General features: G+C 42.6%; 1 protein-coding gene across 1 annotated transcript in view; it reads right to left on the bottom strand.

The window, feature by feature from the left end:
- DCN (decorin) overlaps positions 1 to 25,815 on the bottom strand; it is a 197,189-nt gene that overhangs the window by 121,486 nt on the left and 49,888 nt on the right. The window contains exon 3 of the mRNA XM_069228797.1: positions 8,489 to 8,601. Coding sequence (XP_069084898.1) covers positions 8,489 to 8,601 — 113 coding nt within the window. The remainder of the gene's footprint in view (positions 1 to 8,488; positions 8,602 to 25,815) is intronic.

The following is a 25,815-nucleotide window of genomic DNA, read 5'->3' as shown; positions in this document are numbered from 1 at the left end:
CTGTCGGCGCAGGGGAGCGAGCTCTGGCCAAAAGAGGTCAGGGGTCTCTCACCTGGGCCGCGCAGCGACCGCCATTAAGAGGCAGAGGTGGGAGGGAGGGGCAGCTGGGAGGCGGGAGGTGGGCGGGAGAGCGAATGGGGGCGGGGCCGCAGGGACGCAGCGGCGGGGAATAGGCAGGAGCCGGGGGAGTGCACAAGGGTCGAGATGGCCCAGAAAAAAGGAAACGGTGAGGGAAAAAAACAGTGAAAAAAAAGCAGTGAAAAGGCACAAAGAACCAAAACACAATGCTCAGGCTAGTAGAGAGAAGCAGAAAACAGAGGGAAAGTGGATGAGGTCGGGAACAGTGGAAAACAGTGGAAACAGGCAATACAAAGCACAGAGTAGTAGCGGAGGATAAAAGGAAGGAGAAGAGGTCAGAAAACGGTGGAATCAGGCAATACAAAAACACAGACTAGCAGCGGAGGATAGAAGGAAGGAGAAGAGGTCAGAAAAACGGTGGAATCAGGCAATACAAAAACACAGACTAGCAGCGGAGGATAGAAGGAAGGAGAAGAGGTCAGAAAAAACGGTGGTAGCAGTGGAAACAGTGGAAAACAGGAGACGCAGTGCACAGGTTGGTAACTTACCAGCGTACACTGGACACCAGGGATGCGGAGGGGGGCCTCGAACATGCGATCAGTCGCATTGGTGGGGGACAGGGAGGAGCGGCACAGCAAGGTCGTGCTGTCGGCGCAGGGGAGCGAGCTCCGGCCAAAAGAGGTCAGGGGTCTCTCACCTGGGCCGCGCAGCGACTGCCATTAAGAGGGGGAGGTGGGAGGGAGGGGCAGCTGGGAGGCGGGAGGCGGGCGGGAGAGCGAATGGGGGTGGGAGGGGGTGGGGCCGCAGGGACGCAGCGGCAGGGAATAGGCAGGAGCCGGGGGAGCGCACAAGGGTCGAGATGGCCCAGAAAAAAAGAAACGGCGAGGGAAAAAACTGTGAAAAAAAGCAGTGAAAAAGGCACAAAGAACCAAAACACAATGCACAGGCTAGTAGAGAGAAGCAGAAAACAGAGGGAAAGTGGATGAGGTCGGGAACAGTGGAAAACAATGGAAACAGGCAATACAAAGCACAGAGTAGCAGCGGAGGATAGAAGGAAGGAGAAGAGGTCAGAAAACGGTGGAATCAGGCAATACAAAAACACAGACTAGCAGCGGAGGATAGAAGGAAGGAGAAGAGGTCAGAAAAATGGTGGAATCAGGCAATACAAAAACACAGACTAGCAGAGGAAGATAGAAGGAAGGAGAAGAGGTCAGAAAAGCGGTGGAAACAGGCAATAAAAAAGCACAGTGTAGCAGCGGAGGATAGAAGGAAGGAGAAGAGGTCAGAAAACGGTGGAATCAGGCAATACAAAAACACAGACTAGCAGCGGAGGATAGAAGGAAGGAGAAGAGGTTAGAAAAAACGGTGGTAGCAGTGGAAACAGTGGAAAACAGGAGACACAGTGCACAGGGTGGTAACTTACCAGCGTACACTGGACACCAGGGATGCGGAGGGGGGCCTTGAACAAGCGATCGGTCGTGTGGGTGGGGGACGGGGAGGAGCGGCACAGCAAGGTGGTGCTGTTGGCGCAGGGGAGCGAGCTCTGGCCAAAAGAGGTCAGGGGTCTCTCACCTGGGCCGCGCAGCGACCGCCATTAAGAGGCAGAGGTGGGAGGGAGGGGCAGCTGGGAGGCGGGAGGTGGGCGGGAGAGCGAATGGGGGCGGGGCCGCAGGGACGCAGCGGTGGGGAATAGGCAGGAGCCGGGGGAGCGCACAAGGGTCGAGATGGCCCAGAAAAAAGGAAACGGTGAGGGAAAAAAACTGTGAAAAAAAAGCAGTGAAAAAGGCACAAAGAACCAAAACACAATGCTCAGGCTAGTAGAGAGAAGCAGAAAACAGAGGGAAAGTGGATGAGGTCGGGAACAGTGGAAAACAGTGGAAACAGGCAATACAAAGCACAGAGTAGCAGCGGAGGATAGAAGGAAGGAGAAGAGGTCAGAAAACGGTGGAATCAGGCAATACAAAAACACAGACTAGCAGCGGAGGATAGAAGGAAGGAGAAGAGGTCAGAAAAACGGTGGAATCAGGCAATACAAAAACACAGACTAGCAGCGGAGGATAGAAGGAAGGAGAAGAGGTCAGAAAAAACAGTGGTAGCAGTGGAAACAGTGGAAAACAGGAGACACAATGCACAGGTTGGTAACTTACCAGCGTACACTGGACACCAGGGATGCGGAGGGGGGCCTCGAACACGCGATCGGTCGCGGGGGACGGGGACGGGGAGGAGCGGCACAGCAAGGTGGTGCTGTCGGCGCAGGGGAGCGAGCTCTGGCCAAAAGAGGTCAGGGGTCTCTCACCTGGGCCGCGCAGCGACCGCCATTAAGAGGCAGAGGTGGGAGGGAGGGGCAGCTGGGAGGCGGGAGGTGGGCGGGAGAGCGAATGGGGGCGGGGCCGCAGGGACGCAGCGGCGGGGAATAGGCAGGAGCCGGGGGAGTGCACAAGGGTCGAGATGGCCCAGAAAAAAGGAAACGGTGAGGGAAAAAAACAGTGAAAAAAAAGCAGTGAAAAAGGCACAAAGAACCAAAACACAATGCTCAGGCTAGTAGAGAGAAGCAGAAAACAGAGGGAAAGTGGATGAGGTCGGGAACAGTGGAAAACAGTGGAAACAGGCAATACAAAGCACAGAGTAGTAGCGGAGGATAAAAGGAAGGAGAAGAGGTCAGAAAACGGTGGAATCAGGCAATACAAAAACACAGACTAGCAGCGGAGGATAGAAGGAAGGAGAAGAGGTCAGAAAAACGGTGGAATCAGGCAATACAAAAACACAGACTAGCAGCGGAGGATAGAAGGAAGGAGAAGAGGTCAGAAAAAACGGTGGTAGCAGTGGAAACAGTGGAAAACAGGAGACGCAGTGCACAGGTTGGTAACTTACCAGCGTACACTGGACACCAGGGATGCGGAGGGGGGCCTCGAACATGCGATCAGTCGCATTGGTGGGGGACAGGGAGGAGCGGCACAGCAAGGTCGTGCTGTCGGCGCAGGGGAGCGAGCTCCGGCCAAAAGAGGTCAGGGGTCTCTCACCTGGGCCGCGCAGCGACTGCCATTAAGAGGGGGAGGTGGGAGGGAGGGGCAGCTGGGAGGCGGGAGGCGGGAGGGAGAGCGAATGGGGGTGGGAGGGGGTGGGGCCGCAGGGACGCAGCGGCAGGGAATAGGCAGGAGCCGGGGGAGCGCACAAGGGTCGAGATGGCCCAGAAAAAAAGAAACGGTGAGGGAAAAAACTGTGAAAAAAAGCAGTGAAAAAGGCACAAAGAACCAAAACACAATGCATAGGCTAGTAGAGAGAAGCAGAAAACAGAGGGAAAGTGGATGAGGTCGGGAACAGTGGAAAACAATGGAAACAGGCAATACAAAGCACAGAGTAGCAGCGGAGGATAGAAGGAAGGAGAAGAGGTCAGAAAACGGTGGAATCAGGCAATACAAAAACACAGACTAGCAGCGGAGGATAGAAGGAAGGAGAAGAGGTCAGAAAAATGGTGGAATCAGGCAATACAAAAACACAGACTAGCAGAGGAAGATAGAAGGAAGGAGAAGAGGTCAGAAAAGCGGTGGAAACAGGCAATAAAACAGCACAGTGTAGCAGCGGAGGATAGAAGGAAGGAGAAGAGGTCAGAAAACGGTGGAATCAGGCAATACAAAAACACAGACTAGCAGCGGAGGATAGAAGGAAGGAGAAGAGGTCAGAAAAAACGGTGGTAGCAGTGGAAACAGTGGAAAACAGGAGACACAGTGCACAGGGTGGTAACTTACCAGCGTACACTGGACACCAGGGATGCGGAGGGGGGCCTTGAACAAGCGATCGGTCGTGTGGGTGGGGGACGGGGAGGAGCGGCACAGCAAGGTGGTGCTGTTGGCGCAGGGGAGCGAGCTCTGGCCAAAAGAGGTCAGGGGTCTCTCACCTGGGCCGCGCAGCGACCGCCATTAAGAGGCAGAGGTGGGAGGGAGGGGCAGCTGGGAGGCGGGAGGTGGGCGGGAGAGCGAATGGGGGCGGGGCCGCAGGGACGCAGCGGCGGGGAATAGGCAGGAGCCGGGGGAGCGCACAAGGGTCGAGATGGCCCAGAAAAAAGGAAACGGTGAGGGAAAAAAACTGTGAAAAAAAAGCAGTGAAAAAGGCACAAAGAACCAAAACACAATGCTCAGGCTAGTAGAGAGAAGCATAAAACAGAGGGAAAGTGGATGAGGTCGGGAACAGTGGAAAACAGTGGAAACAGGCAATACAAAGCACAGAGTAGCAGCGGAGGATAGAAGGAAGGAGAAGAGGTCAGAAAATGGTGGAATCAGGCAATACAAAAACACAGACTAGCAGCGGAGGATAGAAGGAAGGAGAAGAGGTCAGAAAAACGGTGGAATCAGGCAATACAAAAACACAGACTAGCAGCGGAGGATAGAAGGAAGGAGAAGAGGTCAGAAAAAACAGTGGTAGCAGTGGAAACAGTGGAAAACAGGAGACACAATGCACAGGTTGGTAACTTACCAGCGTACACTGGACACCAGGGATGCGGAGGGGGGCCTCGAACACGCGATCGGTCGCGGGGGACGGGGACGGGGAGGAGCGGCACAGCAAGGTGGTGCTGTCGGCGCAGGGGAGCGAGCTCTGGCCAAAAGAGGTCAGGGGTCTCTCACCTGGGCCGCGCAGCGACCGCCATTAAGAGGCAGAGGTGGGAGGGAGGGGCAGCTGGGAGGCGGGAGGTGGGCGGGAGAGCGAATGGGGGCGGGGCCGCAGGGACGCAGCGGCGGGGAATAGGCAGGAGCCGGGGGAGTGCACAAGGGTCGAGATGGCCCAGAAAAAAGGAAACGGTGAGGGAAAAAAACAGTGAAAAAAAAGCAGTGAAAAAGGCACAAAGAACCAAAACACAATGCTCAGGCTAGTAGAGAGAAGCAGAAAACAGAGGGAAAGTGGATGAGGTCGGGAACAGTGGAAAACAGTGGAAACAGGCAATACAAAGCACAGAGTAGCAGCGGAGGATAGAAGGAAGGAGAAGAGGTCAGAAAACGGTGGAATCAGGCAATACAAAAACACAGACTAGCAGCGGAGGATAGAAGGAAGGAGAAGAGGTCAGAAAAACGGTGGAATCAGGCAATACAAAAACACAGACTAGCAGCGGAGGATAGAAGGAAGGAGAAGAGGTCAGAAAAAACAGTGGTAGCAGTGGAAACAGTGGAAAACAGGAGACACAATGCACAGGTTGGTAACTTACCAGCGTACACTGGACACCAGGGATGCGGAGGGGGGCCTCAAACACGCGATCGGTCGCGGGGGACGGGGACGGGGAGGAGCGGCACAGCAAGGTGGTGCTGTCGGCGCAGGGGAACGAGCTCTGGCCAAAAGAGCCATCAAGGTCAAGGAATCAAAAATCTTGTTTGGGGCCAACAAGGGGAACAGAAAAGATAGTACAGTTGACAATACTAAGCTGATCATCACATTTACCAAATATCTATTTGTGTACATGGTATTTTAGCCAGAAATTAGGATCTCCTTAAATGTCATCTCTTTATTGGAGGTACTATTAGTGAAACACCTAGAGTCACCTATCAGATGTCTAAATCATTACAAGATAAGTTAGTCAAGTCAGAGGCCCACAAAGCAGTTGACACCCTCAGTAAGGCAGGACATTTCCTCAAAGAGTTTTACACTTGTGGCAGGTGCAAAGCCTGTGAGTATTCCACCATCTGCAAAGACGTCCTGATACCCCACACTAACAAGCCCAAAACCATAACTCAGTCCATTACTTGTAGCACTACTTTTGTCATTTATGCATTCAATGTGCTTGTGATCTGACATATGTAGAAAGCACTGCATACATGCTGTGAAAAAGGATCTTTGAACACACTAGGGCCATCACCAATCAAGACAAGCATTATGAGGTAGTCCACCATTTTGCTACACATCATTTCAGTGATTGGAAGAAATTAAAATATTTTGTTATTGAACATGTGACAGTGGGCTTCAGGAGTGGCGATCAGGTTGCTGCACTGAGAAAATGGGAATCCAGAATAATAATTGAATTGAATACAAAGAGTCCCCATGGGTTACACTCAGATGAAGCTTTACATGTCCATTTAAAATGACACAGGAGTGCACAACAATGATAATGCAATGTTTGCTGGTTTTAATCAGATTTTAATCAAGTCTTATGTAGTTGTTATGAACAAATATGGCTTTTACTGTGTCTTCTCTGCAATGTGGTGATACCCCTTTTAGATTTTGTGTCTTCTAGGGAGGAGAGGAAGGGTCTCTGGTTAGCTGGGTTTGAGAGGAGGCCCTGGTGGGGACTCCCTACCCTTTCTTCCAGCCCAACTCAGACACTTCAAACACTTTTGACTGTTTTGTCTGAATGTATTTTGCCGGGGTTCTAGTACTGCAATGAGCAGTTATTGGCAGTAAGCTTGGGTACCTATGTGCAGTGGGGTATGTACGTGTAATGAGGTCCCATTTGGGCTTTATAACAGATACCTTTGTGTCCCTTTTCAAGATTTACTTTTTCAATTTTCTCCTTGCACCATAGGGTATTATTGTTATTGTTTAACTATATGTAGGTATTCTAACTGCCGGATGCACAGCCCACCTGGGTGGTATTGAAAACCTCATATATCTGGCTTCAAGGACAAATGAACTTTATTTGCCATGGAAAATATATGAGCACAATACATAAAGAAGCTCATATTAAAAAAAGAAAAAAGAAAATTTGAATGCTATTTTATTTTCAGTAACTTTGGTATGTTGGTATTTTGTGATCTACAAGCATGCTCTTACTTTATTACTGGAACAGCCCTTTATACATGTATCAGGAGTACTATTTCGAAATTTGGTGTATATACTGCAGATCAAGAATGTCTAATTAGTTTATTTTGTTTGATTGCAAAACTGCATTTGGGAAGATGAAATGCATGATTTTTTTAATGTTTCATTGGTTTACCTTCTTCAGCCTATAGTCCAAGATGCTGATAATAAACAGTGCTCTGATCATGGTGATTGCTAGTCCTTTGTTGATTTTGATTTCCACTTTCTTGCAAAACTGTGTATATATGTAGTTTGGTATCTCGTTGCCTCATGCAAGGCCTGATAGCGGAAAGGCATAGCAGGGGCTGGAGTTATCATGTGAATTTTCACTCTGATATATCTATCATCAAGGTAAAAGATGTGGGGTTAATAATTGTAATTCTATACATCTCTATGAGCACTTACCTTTCAATATTTTGTCCCTCAATATTTGGTCATTGATTTTTGATTTACTTGTACTTGATACTCCAGACTACAATTATATGTATTGCCTAATATTTTATCACTGGTCAACTGGAATTTCCAATGTTGGCTCAAAATGTGTGCCAGCATATTTTGACGAAATTGCATTGTTAAAAATATGGCATTCTCTGAAAAAGTATTTCCACTATCTAACTGTATAATAAAATCTTCACTTAATATTTCCATCTTGCTCTGCAGATCATATGTCAAATGTTTTGACTAGAACCTACTTGGAATGTGCAGAGTGGAAAACATATACTCTCACAATCACAGGTCAGAAGCAACAGTGCTAGACACATCTTACACCTTCATGCAGCAGTGCTGCTCTTCAATTCCATAGAGGGTTGCAGGGTCGGACAACAATTTATAGCAAGCCTCAGGTCTCAGACAGAAATTAATATATCATATCAATATATATTAGCAAATGCCTACAAAGAAGTAATGAAATACTCATAGCAGTGAGCTATCCCTGTTTGCAGCTAATCAAAATTAGCAAAACATCATCTAAGATGAGCAAGCGTTATCGCTCATATCTATGCTTTTAAAATACTTCAGATATTCAATAATTTTGTCTGAAACATTTGATGGCCATTTTCTGTAGGTGTATACACTTCACCATGACACCTAAGGTTTTCATTTTGGATGAATAAGCTCCTTTGCAGGAAATATAGGCTTATAACTTCCATAAAATATTTTTGTATGGAAATACCAAACCTTCACTTTTGATACGTGCGTTTTTCATCCACAAACATCAAATTCATCAAGCATCGACCAGCACAACAGCACACAGTCCCTACACAAGTATTAGCAATATGTGATGGGACTAACAGATTCTATTTTACTGTATTCATGCATGCATACTATTTCTAAGTGTGCACATATCGTTGGTAAATAACATTTAATTTACAGTGGCAGTTCACCAAAACCCTGAAAATAGTTGTGTAAATCAAAATTTAGACCAAGATTTCTGGCAGTACCATTTATTGTTTCTTGGCTTATGGTTCATTGTGAATGATATCAAGTGGCCTTCTTGACTTTTTTCGATCTTCTGACTACACTTACTTAGGGTTGTGCCTCTTGCATCCCCTATATATCCACAGGTGTTCTTAATTGCTACTAACATCTATCTGAATTGTTATCTTGAGTAGAAATACAAGTAGTGTTATCTTACATGAAGATTCTTGAGATTCTTGAAATCTCCTTCTTTAATTTCAGTGATTTTGTTGTTCTGTAGGTCAAGCAGAGTAGTGTCTGAAGGGATATCCTTTGGCACATTTTCCAACCCTAAAGTGGAAGAAAAATTATTTTAAGCCAAATTTCAAATTTCAGCACACAGATAGATCATTCATGTGTGGAGTAATGTGTTCATTTAATTTAAAGTCTTTTGATTATTATTCACAATAACATGTGTGGCTAGATAGTATATTTCAATTAAGCTCAATTTGTAATTCATTCTTAAATTTTAACTTAAAGCCATATGATTTCCACTAATAACATTATAAAGCGTGGTTCCTATATAATCATAAAAGCCACATTTAAACAGTAAAACCACAACACATTTCACTATGGTACTGGGCATTGTGCGCCAAAGTGTACTTGATCTACTGTTATAGCAAACCAAACCAACTAGCGGCCAAGAAAAACACGCAGTCTACCTTTGACAGTGTATGTATTGCTTTCCAGAAGCATGTACCAGCAGAAGACCACAACCTAACTGGATGATTGGGACGAACAATTAAATGCGCTTCCACCCAGCTGCATGAACCAGGGACATCTCCCACTCTGTGAGGCCCACTGCCTGGGCATGGACATTTATACAGAATCATATGAAGTCAGTTGTATAGAAGATGGTGTTTAATAGGAAGACTCCATCTCATTTCTCAATAATCCACAGTCAAGAAATGTCAAAAATGTGCTTAAAATATAACAGAACTGATCTAGCAGTGATATGTTTTCGTGTCTTTCAAGTATGTAAATGATCAATAAATAAACATAAAATTAATAAATAACGTATGAAAGTAGTCATTCATTTTATTTGGAATACGTGTAAACACACCATAACTAAAAACTTCAACTCTTAATGAAAGTAAAATAATTATCTAAAAATAATAATGCAATGTATTTAGTCACTGCCTTGCCATAATTTGGCTGGTCACTGTCTCATGTTGAAAATATCCAAGTACAAAGAGTTGTAATGCTTATTAGGAATCACTAACATAGCCTTTGCAATGTTACTTATGTAAACATATTTATTCTCTAACAACTATATACTTATTTACATGTGCATATTATTAGTGTAGTCAGTCATTTATCTTTTGAACTCACATGCATCAATAAAATAGGTCATATGGAATACAATTTCCAGTTTGTTTAACACTTTTGCAAGGATTGACAAAGCATCCATAAGCTTTGAAAAAATACACATGCTTCAAACTTTTCCTCTCTCAAAGTGATTTACTCATGCATTTTCTCAAAATACATTTCACCATTTTTTAGCAATTGGAGCTTGACATAATAAGATTTTTGTTGTGAGATGAAGACCCGACTAGAAAGGTTGTGAAAATTACTTTACATTAGTACAATTTCCTGGTGCCTAAAATAATATCTGGGATCCAAATATTGTAAGCATTACTAATATAAATATAATCTGAAAAAATTGCATCTGAAATAAAAAAGCAATTGGTCAAGCAAAGGAAATAAAACATGGGGATTTATTAATTCTCTTCTCTTAGATGTCCAGTTTACACAAAGTTTTGAATCTTTTATAAGATAATTTTTCCTTTTTTATGACACTTTTGATGTATCACTTCACATTTTGTGGGACACTTTTAAAGCTTCAGCAAGGGATTATATAATGTTTTATGTATGTAAAATACGTAAATTACATTTTTCAAAAGTCCGAAATATTGAGAAATATTGAATGATTTGAGTATCTATATTACACTACTTAAACCAAATCCTGTCTGGCTGACTTGATTCATGCAAAAATTATGTTTATTGAACACGTCACTGAAGAAGCAGCATAATTTTGTACTTATATCTATCTCTAAGTACTATGAAGGCCAAAATAAGGCAGACAAATCCAAGCAAATTACCTCAAAATTAAAAAAGAACAAACTAAAATTTAGTCAATTTGACAGATGATAATATTTACCTTCTCAAAGATTCTGAGGTTTTAGATGCATTCAAATCATATTACACTAAATTGTACTTACCTGAAATATCTACATCTCTAAGCTTTATCACACAATATTTAACTCATATTCCAAAAGAATGAGACCTATCCACAGATTTCTCTCCCTTATAGGATGAAATTACCATTAAAGCGATTCTTTCAGCAATGAACTTGGTTAAAAAATGGCAAGCTCTGAGTCTGGATAGATTTTCAATATACTTGTATCTCTATTTTTGTAAACTACTACTACCCTAGATGTTTAAACTATTTTCATTCTTTATCAATAATTAACATTCAGAGGGAACACTTCAAAATGCTCTGATTCATCTAATCTCCAAAGACGCAACGATTTCAATGTATGTAATAACTACAGGCCTCTTTCTGTAGTCAATTTGGATTATAAAACTTTGCAAAACTCAGTGTGTTTAACCTTGAGCCATTGTTACCAACTTGATAGGGTATGACATTTTTAATGGATTTTTTGTTTAATTTATTAAGTAAATCCAATAAATATAAACATTCAATTGTGGAAATATATCTTGTGGCAGCGATGATTAAATAAGCTGATATGGTTCGGCTATGGTCCTTATTTTCTTGATTTAATATTTTTATTACACTTGTGGCTAACAGCTTCTAAATATGGAAATGGGTTGATATCATCTTCCTTCTCATTACATGGAAGGATTAGACAAGGCTGTCTTCTCTCCCCACTGCTTTTTACCCTTGAATTAGAAATTTACAATCCAATATAATCCAATATTATGGAATTTCAACATAGGGAAAAGCAGGTTAAATTGGCAATGTATGCTGATGACATTTTGATGTTTATCTCTACTTTAATATCCTCAGTATCTGCTTTCCTTGATAAAGTAGAACATCTTACTGCAGTTGCACATTATAAACGTGATTCTTATGAATGTGAAATTCTTCCTCTTAATCAATTTTGTTTCAGAATATTAATTCCATTGCATTAATTTTGCATGGACCCGCAGAAAATGAAATACTCAGGATTATTTTTACATTTTTTTTTTTAATATCATTACAACAGTTCCAAAAATGTCATGTCTGACATCCAGATAGAATCCATTGTTTTTGTCATGGTGGGGTAGATTAAATTCAATTTAAATGATGTTTGCCCCCTTTTATTCTTTTTATTTAGCTAATATTCCAGTGCAGATTCCATGTCACTATTTTGAAACAATACATACTGTTTTATCTAGATTTGTATGTCATAATGAAAATCCTCGGATGTCCCTCTAAAAAATCATAGGTCCTCATTACGACCCTGGTGGTCTAATGACTGTCAGGGTCACGGTGGTGGTCTGCCCGCTGCTAATGCAGTGGTCCGAGTGCCATATGACTGCCGGTACCACCAGATTTCATCTACATGATGGTCTGGCAGTGCTGGCAGTACTAATCTGCCATGGTAGCGCTGCAAGCAGCGCTGTCCTGGTGATTATTACCCTATTCTCTGCCAGCGATTTCATGGCAGTAACCTCGGCATGAAAAGGCTGGCCGAGACAGGGTGCAGGGTGCCCCGGGGGGACCCTGTACTGCCCATTCACTTGGCATGGCCAGCGCAGGGGCCCCCCGAGCCAGCCCCGTCGCAATGTTTACTGTCTGCTTTGCACCCTACACACTGCAGCATTGCTGCCGGCTCTATTGTGAGCTGGAGAAAATGCTGTATGTCGTTTCCCACTGGGCCTGTGGGTGGAAACTGTGTTTCTGCCTGCTGACCCAGCAGGAAACTCGTAATGGTCCCGATGGGGAGGCTGCCATACTGGTAGCAACCTACCTGTTGGGACTTCGGCAGACAGGCTTTTCCGGTCACCAAAGTCATAATGAGGGACATAGAGGGTCATTCTGACCCTGGCGGCCGGTGGCCGCCAGGGCCACCGACCACGGGAGCACCGCCAACAGGCTGGCGGTGCTCCAATGAGCATTCTGACCGCGGCGGTTCAGCCGCGGTCAGAAGCGGAAAGTCAGCGGTCTCCCGCTGACTTTCCGCTGCTCTTTGGAATCCTCCATGGCTGCGGAGCGCGCTCCGCAGCCATGAGGATTCTGACCCCCCCTACCGCCATCCAGTTCATGGCGGGAAAGCCGCCATGAACAGGATGGCGGTAGGGGGGGTCGCGGGGCCCCTGGGGGCCCCTGCTGTGCCCATGCCAATGGCATGGGCACGGCAGGGGCCCCCGTAAGAGGGCCCCGAAAAGTATTTCAGTGTCTGCCTTGCAGACACTGAAATACGCGACGGGTGCCACTGCACCCGTCGCACCTTCCCACTCCGCCGGCTCGATTACGAGCCGGCATCCTCGTGGGAAGGTCGTTTTCCCCTGGGCTGGCGGGCGGTTTTACTGGAACTGCCCGCCAGCCCAGGGGAAAACTCGTAATACCCGCTGCGGTCTTTTGACCGCGGCGCGGTAATATGGAGGGCGGGATCCTGGCGGGCGGCCTCCGCCGCCCGCCAGGGTCATAATGAGGCCCATAGTGTCCTAAGGAATTAGGTGGGTTAATTTTCCCAACTTTTGTTCATATCATACTGCATTTTCACTTAAATCAGCTTAAATCATTTTATACCAATGACACTCATTATTCTCCTCCTTTCTGGACTGATATTGAATTATCTTTTCTTTTCACTTTTTCAGTTGCTAAATTTTTAACATTTTTCCAAAAACATTCATATCTATATGTTAGAAATTTTGGTTTCTGGTTGACTGGGGTGTGAGCCCTGGTCAAGCAGAAAGCACAATCCTAGTCAAGGTAAGGCACAAGCAACCCCAAACCAACCTGTGCTTAACCCCTGATAGCTTGACACAGAGCAGTCAGCCTTAACTTAGATGCAATGTGTAAAGTATTTGTGCAACATTCAAACAGTAAAACAGTGAAAACACTACACACAAAAGCTCCCACACCAGGTTAGAAAAATAGAGCTAATTTTAAGAAATAAAACAAGGCCAAAACAACAACAGTTCAATCAGTAGAACTGGAACTATACTTTTTTAAAGAATAAACTGAAAAGTGGCACCTAAAAGCATAAAGTGTCAACCAGAGATATCTGGTCACGCTGGACTGGGTCAAAGTCAAAAGCTTAAGCCAATCGTGATGGAGCTGTAGGTCAAATAAAAACCCAGATTAGTCACTCTGAAGTTTTACTTCTCCAGTGTTATACAAAGAGTCCAGTTTGCAGGGAAGAAGTTTGCCAGGAGCAAGGATAGCATCACTGGCGATGGCACGAGGAGCAGGCCAGATGCTGCTGGACCCTCGAGTTGGTGATCCACACAGAAAGGTGATGCTTGCTGTGCAAAAAGATGGACTTGTAGCATCGTGTGCCAATTTTGTGTGCGAGCAGCGTGGTTTGGGTGCGAACTGCGAACTTGACTTTAAGAGCTCAAGAGCCACACAAAGGGCCCAGGATCTGAGTGGCACCTCTAGGGAGTCAGGAACCTGCTGAAGATGGGTCCAGGAGCTGTGGGAGCCTGCTATGTTTCTGAGGCTCAGATCGGGAGGCCAGCAGACTAGCCCTTTCAGCCATCCTGTGGTCTTGGGTTCAAGATGGTGTTGCAGGTCCAGTTCTACTTCCACAGGCAAGCGGGCAGCAGGTCAGTACAACAAGGCAGCTGCTCCTTCAGAGTAGCAGTCCAGCAGAGTGACAGTCCTTTCAGCAGCACAGCAGTCCTTCTTCCTGGCAGAGTATCCACAGGTCCAGAAGTGTACTGAGGTAGTGCTGTCTGAGGTCCTTCTTTTATACACATATGTGCCTTTGAAGTGGGAAGAAACTTCTAGAGGCATACATTTGAAGTGCTCAGGTACGCTGCCTTCCCTGCCCTGGCTCCAGACTAACTACAGGAGGTATGCAGCCCTTTCTGTGGAGACAGGACACAGCCTATTCAGGTGTATGTAAGAGTAGTCCAAGCTCCTTCTTCACATCTTGCCAATGATGGCCTATTAAATCACACATAAGCTCCCATTTTAAGTGACAGTGTCTAGGAGGAATATACAAAACCCAACTGCCAACTACACCCAGTCACATAACCCATGCAGGCTGCAGGCACCACATATCTAAGACACAAATATGGCAACTTTATAAAAGTGGCATTTTCAGAACTGTAACTTAAAATCCGACTTTACCGTAAAATAGAATTTTAATTGAGAATTGCAGAGACACCAAACATGATAGGGTCATCTATTCCCATGTGGAAATTACATATACAAAATGTAATAAGGCAACTCCAATATTATCCTATGGGAGAGATAGATGCTGCAGTAGTGAAAAATCAATTTAAGAGTTTTTCACTACCAGGATATGTAAAACTTAAAAGTACCTATTCAAATTTGTAAATACACTGCACTCTGCCCTTGGGGCTGTCTGGGGTCACCCTTGGGGGTGGTTTATATATATTAAAAAGGAATGTTTGTGCCTAGCAAAAGGTTTCCTTTGCCAGGTCGAAATGGCATTATTAAAGCTGCACACACATGCACTGCAATGACAGACCTGATACATATTTAGAGGGCTACTTAAATGGGTGGCACAAGCAGTGTTGTAAACCCACTAGTGTCATTTAAATTACAGGCTGTGGGCACATATAGTGCACTTTACTAGAGAACTATAAGTAAATTAAATATGTCAGTTGGGCATAAGCCAATTTTGCCATATTTAAGGGCAAGAGCACAAGCATTTTAGCACAGGTTAGCAGTAGTAAAATGTGCAGAATCCTAAGGCCAGCAAAGACAAAGTCAGGAAAAACAGAAGGTCTGAAGGTGAAAAATTAGGAGGATCCCACGCCATGGATGCCAGGTCTAACACTATCCCTTCATAATCTCATGAAGCTACATACACCATTCCATTCCATTTTATATACGTATTAATGGAGGCAGAAAGATTAACATCTCCCCTTCGGTTCAAAGAAATTAATCAAACATAAAGCTAGATCTATTTTTTTTTATTTTAGAGAGACAGAGGTCTTTTGTGGTTAGACAACTTCTTGAAAACAATACCTGCTTGTGTCAACAGGTGCAATTACATTTTCATCTGCCTAACTCCTGTGCTCAAAAATTTACATCACTACAGGTCAGCATTCCACACGCATTACAGACTCTTTCTTCTACCAGAAGATGAGATGCCTTCACAATCCAAATGGTATGTCCAAAAATATGATCTTCCACTGCCTCAATTTTATACAAAGCTATTACTGCATGCAGTAATAAAACTCACATTGAATTACACTTGTTCAATTAAAATATGGAATTAAATGTGGGCCAAGAATCGTAAGTCCTCTAGAGTAGCAAATCTTTTTTAAACATTATTTTTTATATATTGTTAATATATATATTAGGCTTCTACTCACTCCATTGTCTTTGAATAAATTGATCCCCACCATTGTCTCTGATTGTTGGTCTTGTAAGAGACCCTTTACTGATCTACATCACATTACTCTCCTGCACTGTCACTCATCAACTTTGGTTAAGAGAATGAAAATAAATTAATAAACTTGTTCACACTAATGTTCCTTTTTCTTATTCCAATGTATTTTTAGGTGATTTGTTAGGGAATTTGAATTTTTCTTCTTATACAGTTCAAATTAAAGATTTATTATTGGAAGTTGACTCTCCAAAAATAAACAAGAACTGGAAAGTAATTTTTGCTATATCATTATGCGCATGGTGATATGGTGTTTGATACAATCATCGGTTATGTTCACCCCTTGACTTTTTCCATACAAAGAAATACTTTTTGGTCATCAGTTATGATTTTTATGGACTCATCTGCTCAATCCTCAATTATTCATTGTCCGTCCATTAAAGAAGTTAATAAATGCCCTAAAATTGTCCTGAATATTACTTTTAGCTTTGTTTTATATATATATATATATATATATATATATATATACTATTTGATTATTCATATGTATTTATATTTATTAATAATTACGTATGGTATATGAAAATTATATGTATATATATATATAGAGAGAGAGAAATAGAGAGAGAGAGAGAGATAAGCTATTTGATTATGGATGTGTATAAAAATAATACTATTTGTATTTATTTCGCTAAAAGCTAATGCCTTCCTTTTATTTCTCTTCCTGTCTTTCTTTCTCTTTTTTATTTTAGATTTTCTAACCTATTATATAATAACCAATGTACTGTTTATTCCTATTTCATAGATAATGCTATAGTTGTTTATTGTGCTCAATTGGCATGTATTATGCAGTTTCTTTTACCATTAATAAACATTCTTTAAACTTTAAAAAGCAAATAGTGCAGCAAAATCCCACATCCATGTCCAACTGCAGGGTATAACAAACTCCAGGGAGACATCCACGCACATGGAAATTGAAATTTAATCCAGTAATTTGTACTATGAAGTAGGACTTGGCAAGTAGGCCTGTAAAAATGGCTAAGATTCCAGGTTGTTTCATACAATAATATGTCCTATACATTGACCAAAAATGTGGCTTTAATATTTAGGCTGATCTGATTTCCCACAAGCTAGTGAATTAGAAAGGCTCCCCGAACCAACATTGTGACCAATCAGCTTTGGGGTATCCTACATGAGTGATAGAACATTGGTTCAGATGGCAACCAATAATGGTTTATCAATGAATGCAGAATGAATAGAAGAATGAACACTTCAATGGTGGCACAATTATCAAATTCCCCATAGTTGGATAAGTGTACTCCATACACATTATTGATAAATAGGTTATTGGTTGAGGTGGGTGAAACCCTACTCAAGCAGCAACCACGGCTCTTGTCAGGTAAAACACAAGCAAACCCAAAATTAATCTGCCCTTAACTCTCTGGTAGCTTGGCACAACGCACTTAGGGTAAACTTAGAGGCAATGTGTGGAGTATATATGCAGCATTTCAAACAGTAACAAAATGAAAACACCCAAAAAAATATACAGAAAATGTCCCAAGGATACTTCGGGTGCCAAAGAGGAATCCCAGGTATCCAAAGAGGAGATCTCAGAAATACAGACCAGACAAATGAGAAAGCATAAAAAATATATCAAACAAGAATACACAAGGATATATTTATTTAAATGTTATAAATATACTCAAAATAATGCCAAACAGATAAATAGCAATCTAATAGGAACCCACAGTGTGAACCCTGGAAAACACAACAAAATCTAAAACCAAGAATCACATTCATACTACTTCACTCATACCATATTAAAAAATGAGAATGACATGGATTAAACTAGATACACAGTACCAACTAATATTTAGTTTTTAAGATTACACATTATAACCAAACCTGGCGGGCCACTCGGTCCCACCAGGAATAACACAACAAAATGATTCTCCAATAATGTCATAATCTGCCGACTTAAACAAACCCAACAAAGGGGGTCCACAATATCTGTCATACTCTCTTATTAGTCCAATTTTTTTATTTATATGTTCTTTTTTTTTATAAGGTGTATCTTTTGGTCCCTCCGTATGTTAGTCGAATAAATTAATTATACTTTGCAGAGAAATGTCCATGTTGATTCCAACAAATTTGTTTTTCATTTGTAGTAGTGCCGACGTAGTGAAAACACAACACAAAAAAATCCCACACCAACATAGAACAATAGATTCAAATGTAATAAATTATTTTCGACCAAAACAGCAAACATCCAGTCAGTGGAACCAGAGATGCACAGTTTTAAGGTTTTAAGTAAAAATAGTGCCAAATAAGTTTGCCTGATTGCACTGGAATGGCACAAAGTTGGAAGTTCAGGCCAACTGCTATTGAGCATAAACCACATACATATACCAAGTTAGGACTGCTGAACAAATTACCCTAAATCCTGGTTTGTGGAGCACTGAGAGATCCTGTGTCGAGGATGCTTTGCACATTGGCAATTCTGAAGAAGCTATAGGGCAGAGATGCAGAGTCCTGTGTCATCATCAAGGATGCCATGGATGTGGGACTTGAAATGTAAAATCCTGTGTCAAGGATGCATTGTGCAGAGGCGGCTCTGAAGAAGCTGTGCGGCTGCAATGCAACATCTTGCGTTGTCACTGAAGATGTCCTCATCGAGTGGCTTGCAATGCGAAGGCCTGTGCTAAGGATATGTTGTGCAGCCTTGGTTCCAAGAAAGCTGTGGGGCTGAAGTGCAAAGCACTGCATCATCAAGGATGCAGTATACAAGGGGCTTGAGATACAGAGGGCTTTGTCAGGGATGTGTCATGCAGTGGCAGTTCTGAAATGGATGCAAGGAGGTGTGTCACATTGTACCGCTTCTGTTCACAGGACCACAGCTCGACTGGCAGAGCACCTTCAGACCAACTTCAAAGGGTCAAAGACTGTAGTGGCACCATGTGGTGGGCAAGCCTCACAACAGGCAGAGTCCAGGTGCTGGTTTCAAGATGGTTGGAGCCTTTTCTTCTCAGAGGTTCTGATTGCGAGGTATGCCAGCTAGCCCTTGGAGTCACTCAGGTGGCTCTTGGTTCAAAATGCAGGGCCAGTCATTCTCACTCAAGCAGCAGAGCAGCAGAGTAGTAGTCCTTCTGGCACAGCAACACAGCAGTTTTTCTGAGACTTTCAAAAGTACAGAGGTGTGCTTAAGAGTTTGGTTTAAGGGTCCACTATTTATACCTGATGCCCACTCAGAAGTAGGAGAACTTTTCACCCTCAGAGTAGTTTGGAATTTCCTGCCTCCCAGCCCTGGCCCCAGCTTGACTGAGGTCACAAAAAACTAATGTTAAATCCTGTGTGAGTGTGCTTAGGCAGAGTCTTTGTGATGTCCAAGTGTGGTGGTTTACATCCCCCCCCCATCAAATCAAAGATGGCTTATCGTGCAAGCACCTCTTTCCCCTGTGTCTCGCTGTCTGAGAGCAATGCACAAACACCATCTGCCAGCTACACCTAGTCATGTGACCCAGGACACTGGCTGCAGGCAACGAATGGTAAGCACAAGAAAAAGCCAACTTTCTAAAGTTAGCATTTTAGAATTATGCCTGACTTTACTATTAGAGAAGGTTATATACACACCAAACTCAATATTCCTATCTTTTCCCAAATTAAAGTTATCAGTTATTAAATGCAATAAGGTGACCTAATGTTATCTTATGGGAGAGGTAAGACTTGCAGTAGTGAAAAACAAATGTAGTAGTATTTCCCTCTTAGCACACGTATAAGTGAAACAGGACATGTTCAATATTTTAAATACACTGCACCTTGCCTTATGGGCTATTTAAGGCTTACCCTGAGGGTGACATATATGTATTGTATTAAAAAGGAAGGTTTGGTCCTGACAAAAGGTTTATTTTGCCAGGCTGAAATGGCAATGTGAACCTGCACACACAGGCTGCAGTGGCAGGTCTGAGACATGTTTAAAAGGGATACTTAAGTGGGTGGCACAATAAGCGCTGCATACCCACTAATAGCATTTAATTTACAGGCTCTGGGTGCATGCAGTACCTCTTTACTAGGGACTTAAAAGTAAATGAAATGTGCCATTTGGGTATAAGCCATTTTCACCATGTTTAAAGGAGAGAGCATAAGCACTTTAGCACTGGTTAGCAGTGGTAAAGTTCACAGAGTCCTAAAAGCCAATAAAAATGAATTCAGAAAACAGGAATGTGAAGGCGAAAAGTTTGGTGGTGATCCTGGAGAACGGGCCAAGTCCAATGCCAGCCAAATATTAGCATGATCAATTTTGTGGTGTCCTTCTTCTGGGGGATTACAGAGCTTGTTGCAGTGATTTTTTATTCTGTTTATTTAATGTGTTAAGTTAAATTTGTTGGTGAAGTAGATATGAAGCTCAGGCACATGAGAAAATGGCATTTGACTTTTGGGTGTGCTAAATATTCCTGCACTGTAACTCAGCATTATGTGCTCAGCTGGTCCTGCTCCTACATTTTCCAAGGTTTACAAAGGGTAGCATACAGGATGCTTTCTCTTTGCTGACTACAGGGTCCGTCAATGTACCATACCCCTCTTCTGGCACTCGGCACTCATAATAGTAACATGATGTGTTGCCCCAGCAGGTCCCAGCATCACATGATAACATTGTGCATGGCAGTCTGTCTGAATGGAAATTAATGCGGAAATCCAAATATTGGGTACCACAAACTGTATATCACCTGTGGAATTAAGGGTGAAAGTGCAGGCAATTAAAGGAGTTATACCATCTTTGAAAAACTCTGGAGAGTATATCTTCAAAGTACCTAGATTTGGACATCCACACAGCAATGAGCTTTGGTATTTTCAAAGAATACAAAGACCGGGGTGCTCACAGGTATGGTTACTACAAGATTGAGGGCTGGCGTAGTGGGAGAGGTTGCTACTACAATCTGCTGTATTTCAATGTAACAACGAACTGTCCAAGCTCATGAAACAGCTCCCTGATGTTTTGGTTGGTATTCCCAGGAAGACAGATAATTGGAGTAGTTTCCAAACAGATAAGACTGCATTTTCATGATGCAGTCAAGGAAAATGACAATCACATAAAAGGAACACCAGTAGGAAAGAAGTCCAGATATTTCTGAGCTGTATTGATACTCCAAAAAACGTACTGAAAATGAGATTGCACAACAGCTGTGTGTCTTGCTCAAAGCCTGTTTGGCACATGGGGGGTTATTACAACTTTGGAGGAGGTGTTAATCCGTCCCAAAAGTGACATTAAAGTGACGGATATACCACCAGCCGTATTACGAGTCCATTATATCCTATGGCACTCGTAATATGGCTGGTGGTATATCCGTCACTTTACCGTCACTTTTGGGACGGATTAACACCTCCTCCAAAGTTGTAATAACCCCCATAGTCCTTTGCCTACGTGGCTTGAACAGATTGGACTGTGGGATTTTTAAAGACTCGAATTCCAAAATACCCAGAATGGCTTGCAGGTGTGCCTAGTTCAAAACAGTGCATGTAGCTGATAGTGGGTGCTGCCAAAATATGTTGTGTGGTGATATTTTTATCTGTTAGGTTCAAAGACTTTTACTCGAGGTTATATATCCACCTGTAGTTGAATAAGTGGTAAGAATGTCAATGTAAAAACAAACAGACTAGGACATGCAATGTATTGCATTCCCTTCCTAATGTGACACTTTCACAAAGTAATAATTCGATAATTTGTCATGTGACCAGTTTTGGCAACAATACATTTATATATACTACAACCTCCTATAAATACTTGTACAGTTTCCGTGTCAGCAAAATACAGCTCAAAAAGGGTCAGATAGTAGTGAAGATTTAGACCAAATATTTTATGATGAGAGACAAGAGTGCTAATAAGTATATACTAGTTAGAATAAAGACAAACACGTCTAAACCTCTAATGAAAGCAAACCATTGGTGTGTAAGCAGGGTTTTTAAAAAACACACTGTATTGTTTCGTTTAATTGTGAAAGTTTGGTCATGCCTGTACACAGTCTTGGTCAGGAATAAGCAGTTTAAAAAAATTGCAACAATTGCATTATGATTCCTCTGCTGTCAATTTAAACATTACCTCGTTTGCTACGTTTTCTCTCTGATGTGCTTTCTACCCTCTTTTCACAAGCCATCTTTGTTAGAGATCTTTTCTTGCTCCCGAAGCTAACATCGGCCACAACTGCGATCAGGTGACCGGGTTTCGAATGAAGTCATTACGAGCGGTTCTCTGTCTCGCTAAGGATATATTCCTCAGCATCTTATTCTCTACATTTTGTCTTCTACACTCGATTTCCCTTTCTCAGTGAATTTGATGGAAAACAGACTTTACATGTACAGTGCCGGGTAGAAACCAACTGGTGATTGTTTGAAATCAGTCTGATTATAGTTCTGCAGCTCAAGGTCATTCTGGTAGGCTGAACTGGGGTGGCCCTTTACGAGAAGAAAGAACATTGGTAAAGTCCTGCTTCCGAGCAGATTCAGTGAGAGGAAGATCTCTCTAACACATCATTCAGCAAAGAAGCCGAGGTGCATCCATGCCCTTACACATACATCTACACGCATCTCGGCACTGCATAACACTTAGGAGAACTTTTGCCTACTACGAAGCAATTTTAACTTTAATGGACCTATTTTGCCCGATACCACTAGCTCGAGTGGAAAGAGCACCCTAAATGTTTCGGTGTCCATCACCAATCACAGGATTGTATTAGGTTGAGGAGAGGACTCCATGATAAAGCATGTCACACTGTGGGTGAGGACTTGGCATCCTGTTTTACTAATAATGAAGCTCAAGAGTCCACTGTGAAAGCAGTACTAACAATGTCGATATTTTTTATTCACTGACCACAAATCAGGAACGCATCTCTTAGTAGAGAACCACTTGCAGGAGAGCATGAGCAGACTTAGGCTGAATTGGAAACTCTACATAATGAACGAAGGAACCAATACAAGTGGCCCTTTTATACTTGTAAAGACACATTTCGAATGTGTCTTGCAACGCGTGTGCGACTTCATGCAATTGTGCTGCCTGCAGGCAATGTTTGTGCTAATTGCCAGAAAAAAAACAGTCCCACTAGACCATAAAACAGGCCTACAAGCAGCCAAGAAAACGGCCCACGCACTGACCTGTCCGACCAGCCCTCCGGCAGTGCTAGATCGCACCATAGGCCAACTTGACCCGGGCAAGCATTATTCCAGATCCCCTCCTGCCTGTTGGGAATCTCTTCACTCCCTTTAAAAAATAAACTCCCAAAGCTGATTCCACCTATCGATATTTGCACCTGGTATTAGTACTATATTACTATTGATAACCTTGGCAGTGTTCATTTACTAGGGGTGCCAATTCTGCTCGAGCAGTTCCCATTCATTCTAGAGTGTTTACTTGGCTCTGGTTACAAAATTCAGATTCCAAGATGAATGCAAGTTTAAAATTATGAATATGTCATAATTGATTTCGGGGAAATATGCAGTTTTCGAAGCTATATGGTGCAAATTTCTATTTAATTTTAAACTGATATGTAAAGAAATTATTATTTTCTCATTTTACTAAGTAATTATGCGTACCAGTTTGCAGTTGACAGCTGGAAGTTAATCAACTTAATGGCAGCTCTGCTTTTTAACAGAAAAGCTGTTTTCCATTACTTCATCCAAGTCACATATCAGTTGTTGAGAAAATTGTCCTGCGGGGATGCTTAATTGAAACTGTCTGGTGCGCTTTTGGCATCCTCATCTAACTTGAGTAATATGTTTCCCAGAAATCTCAGATTCTGTGTCAATGTTGGAAAAAGCTAAACTCTCAATTTATTCTACAGTAGAGTCATGGTACGGTCAGCTGGCACAACTAATGCAGCGATCCGAACAAATACATTTATCGTTTAAGCAATATATATGCAACGCTGTTAACTGAGGTGTGCTACATGTATAACTACTGCAGACTAAGCTGAAGGACCTGGGAAATCAGTAGTGGTGAGTGTTACAATATATGTCTCTCAGCCTCTACATATTTTATGTAACTAACACTTTAATCCGACGACCAACTCAAAATGTAAATGTATAATTGCTACACCTTATGTTGGTGAGAAACTTCATCAGCCCCTTTACAACCACATTATGAACAGAGGTATGGACTTAACTGTCCGGACACTATTATTTATCTATAAGTGCCCACAGAGAGTGACCCAAGAGCATGACACTGTACACTTTTTAAGAGAGTAGACGAAGAATTAGTAACATTTCCCTAAATGCCTCATATGTGTCTGTACGAATACACCCAGAACCAAAACTAATCAGAACTGTGCATTTAGCATCTGCAAATTATGAGTTTTTCCATAAGGCAACCAGTCTGAAGAAGAAATCCTAAATGTGGGATCTGCTACTCTTCTGGTTGGGTTCAAATTCTGTAACATATGAGTATAGGTTCGCAGTTCCCTTGAGCTCTACTTTGATAAACCCTATGCTGGATGAACAAAGACTGCCTCCTGCACAACACAACTGGCTCTAGTCGCTTTCTAGAGTTTTTTCGAGAGTGCCAAGTTCTTTACCCATGACTCCTGCATGCTTGATTTTAAGCCATCCGTCACTTTTCAGTTGCAATCATGGTCACTGACAGATGAAGAGTTTTGATGAGTTTAATGACCGAAGGAAAAATAGATGGAGGTAAGACAATCAGTGTTTCCCACTTCGGCCACTTGAGTTGGCCTTGTGCTTTTACCTGCCAACAAATATTATTCAACATTCCCTTCACCCCAACTATAAGTTAAGTGTGGCTGTGAGACAGCTGTTTCTTCAAATACCTGATCAACAGGGAAGTGTCTAGATATGATGGCAATTTGAATGCATGAAGGCCCAGGGCCTGATACAGGCAAACCTAGCTGCACAGCATTATAGCACTGTATAACGTTTGGGAAAAAGGCAAGGCATTCATAGGAGGGGTGACATTCTGAGGTCCATCACCTGAACGCTTACACCTGGATGAGGTGTTGATGTAATAGGAGGGTCTTCAGTTTCTTCCAGAAGAGGGAGCTTGAAGGGTCTGTGTAAGGAAGGAGATCTATAACCCAGGAGCATGACACCCAATCAATGACATGTTGTCTAATTCTTAAATTCTTTAGTTTCAAGCCAGATGAGGTTGCTGCAGTAAGTGTTGCATACTCATTGAAGAGCTTTATCTTGTTTCCCAAGCTGTAATGAGTGGCTTTACTACATTGCAGGAGCTGCTGATGACTTTGAAAGTAACATGGATGGTTAGAAATAGCCAATGACGTTAATTGAGGATGTGGACGAGTCTATGATAGTTCCTGTTACTCTTGATCAGTTAGAGACAAGTGCAAAGGATGCACATATGGGAATATGTGCCATTCTAATGTGCTAGTAAACAGACATCTTATGCCAATGAGGTGAAATAAACCTAAAGCACGAGTATGTGCATCCATTCTAAATAATGCTTTGTGTCTTTTTTTTAGGATGTGCACCCTGAAGCTAAGGATCATGCCCTTCACCTGTTCAGTGCAGCTGTTTTGTGTAGTTGTCCATTTGGGAATTTAAGTATTCAGGGTTCATTCCTGAGCGCCATTTCTTCAGACTTTCCAATGAGCGCTACTTCCCTCTCCAGTGCTGGACTGATCTTCTCTACTCCGAACTTGACCTGTAGTTTCATCTCCGTCCTGCTTTATATTAAAAAGGCCTCAATGGGCTTCATTGACATCTTTTGTAAATTTCAGCCCAGTTATCTCGCATTGAAAATAGGTTTGATTAATTTTCTCCTTATTGAGAGTTTTGAAATGTTTTTACAAACATAATTAGACACCAGGTTCTTTAATCGTTATACTGTACTTCTTTAAGATACAAAAATATGGTAATACATTTCGTTCAACCTAGACATACTATATACATATATAAAAAATATTAATGACCACACAGAACATCAACTTACCATTCTTTCTCTAGA

Source organism: Pleurodeles waltl, chromosome 4_1, assembly GCF_031143425.1.
Source record: "Pleurodeles waltl isolate 20211129_DDA chromosome 4_1, aPleWal1.hap1.20221129, whole genome shotgun sequence".
NCBI lineage: Eukaryota > Metazoa > Chordata > Amphibia > Caudata > Salamandridae > Pleurodeles > Pleurodeles waltl.
The sequence above is the reverse complement of the archived record's forward strand: the minus strand, read 5'-3'. Positions and strand labels throughout refer to the sequence as shown.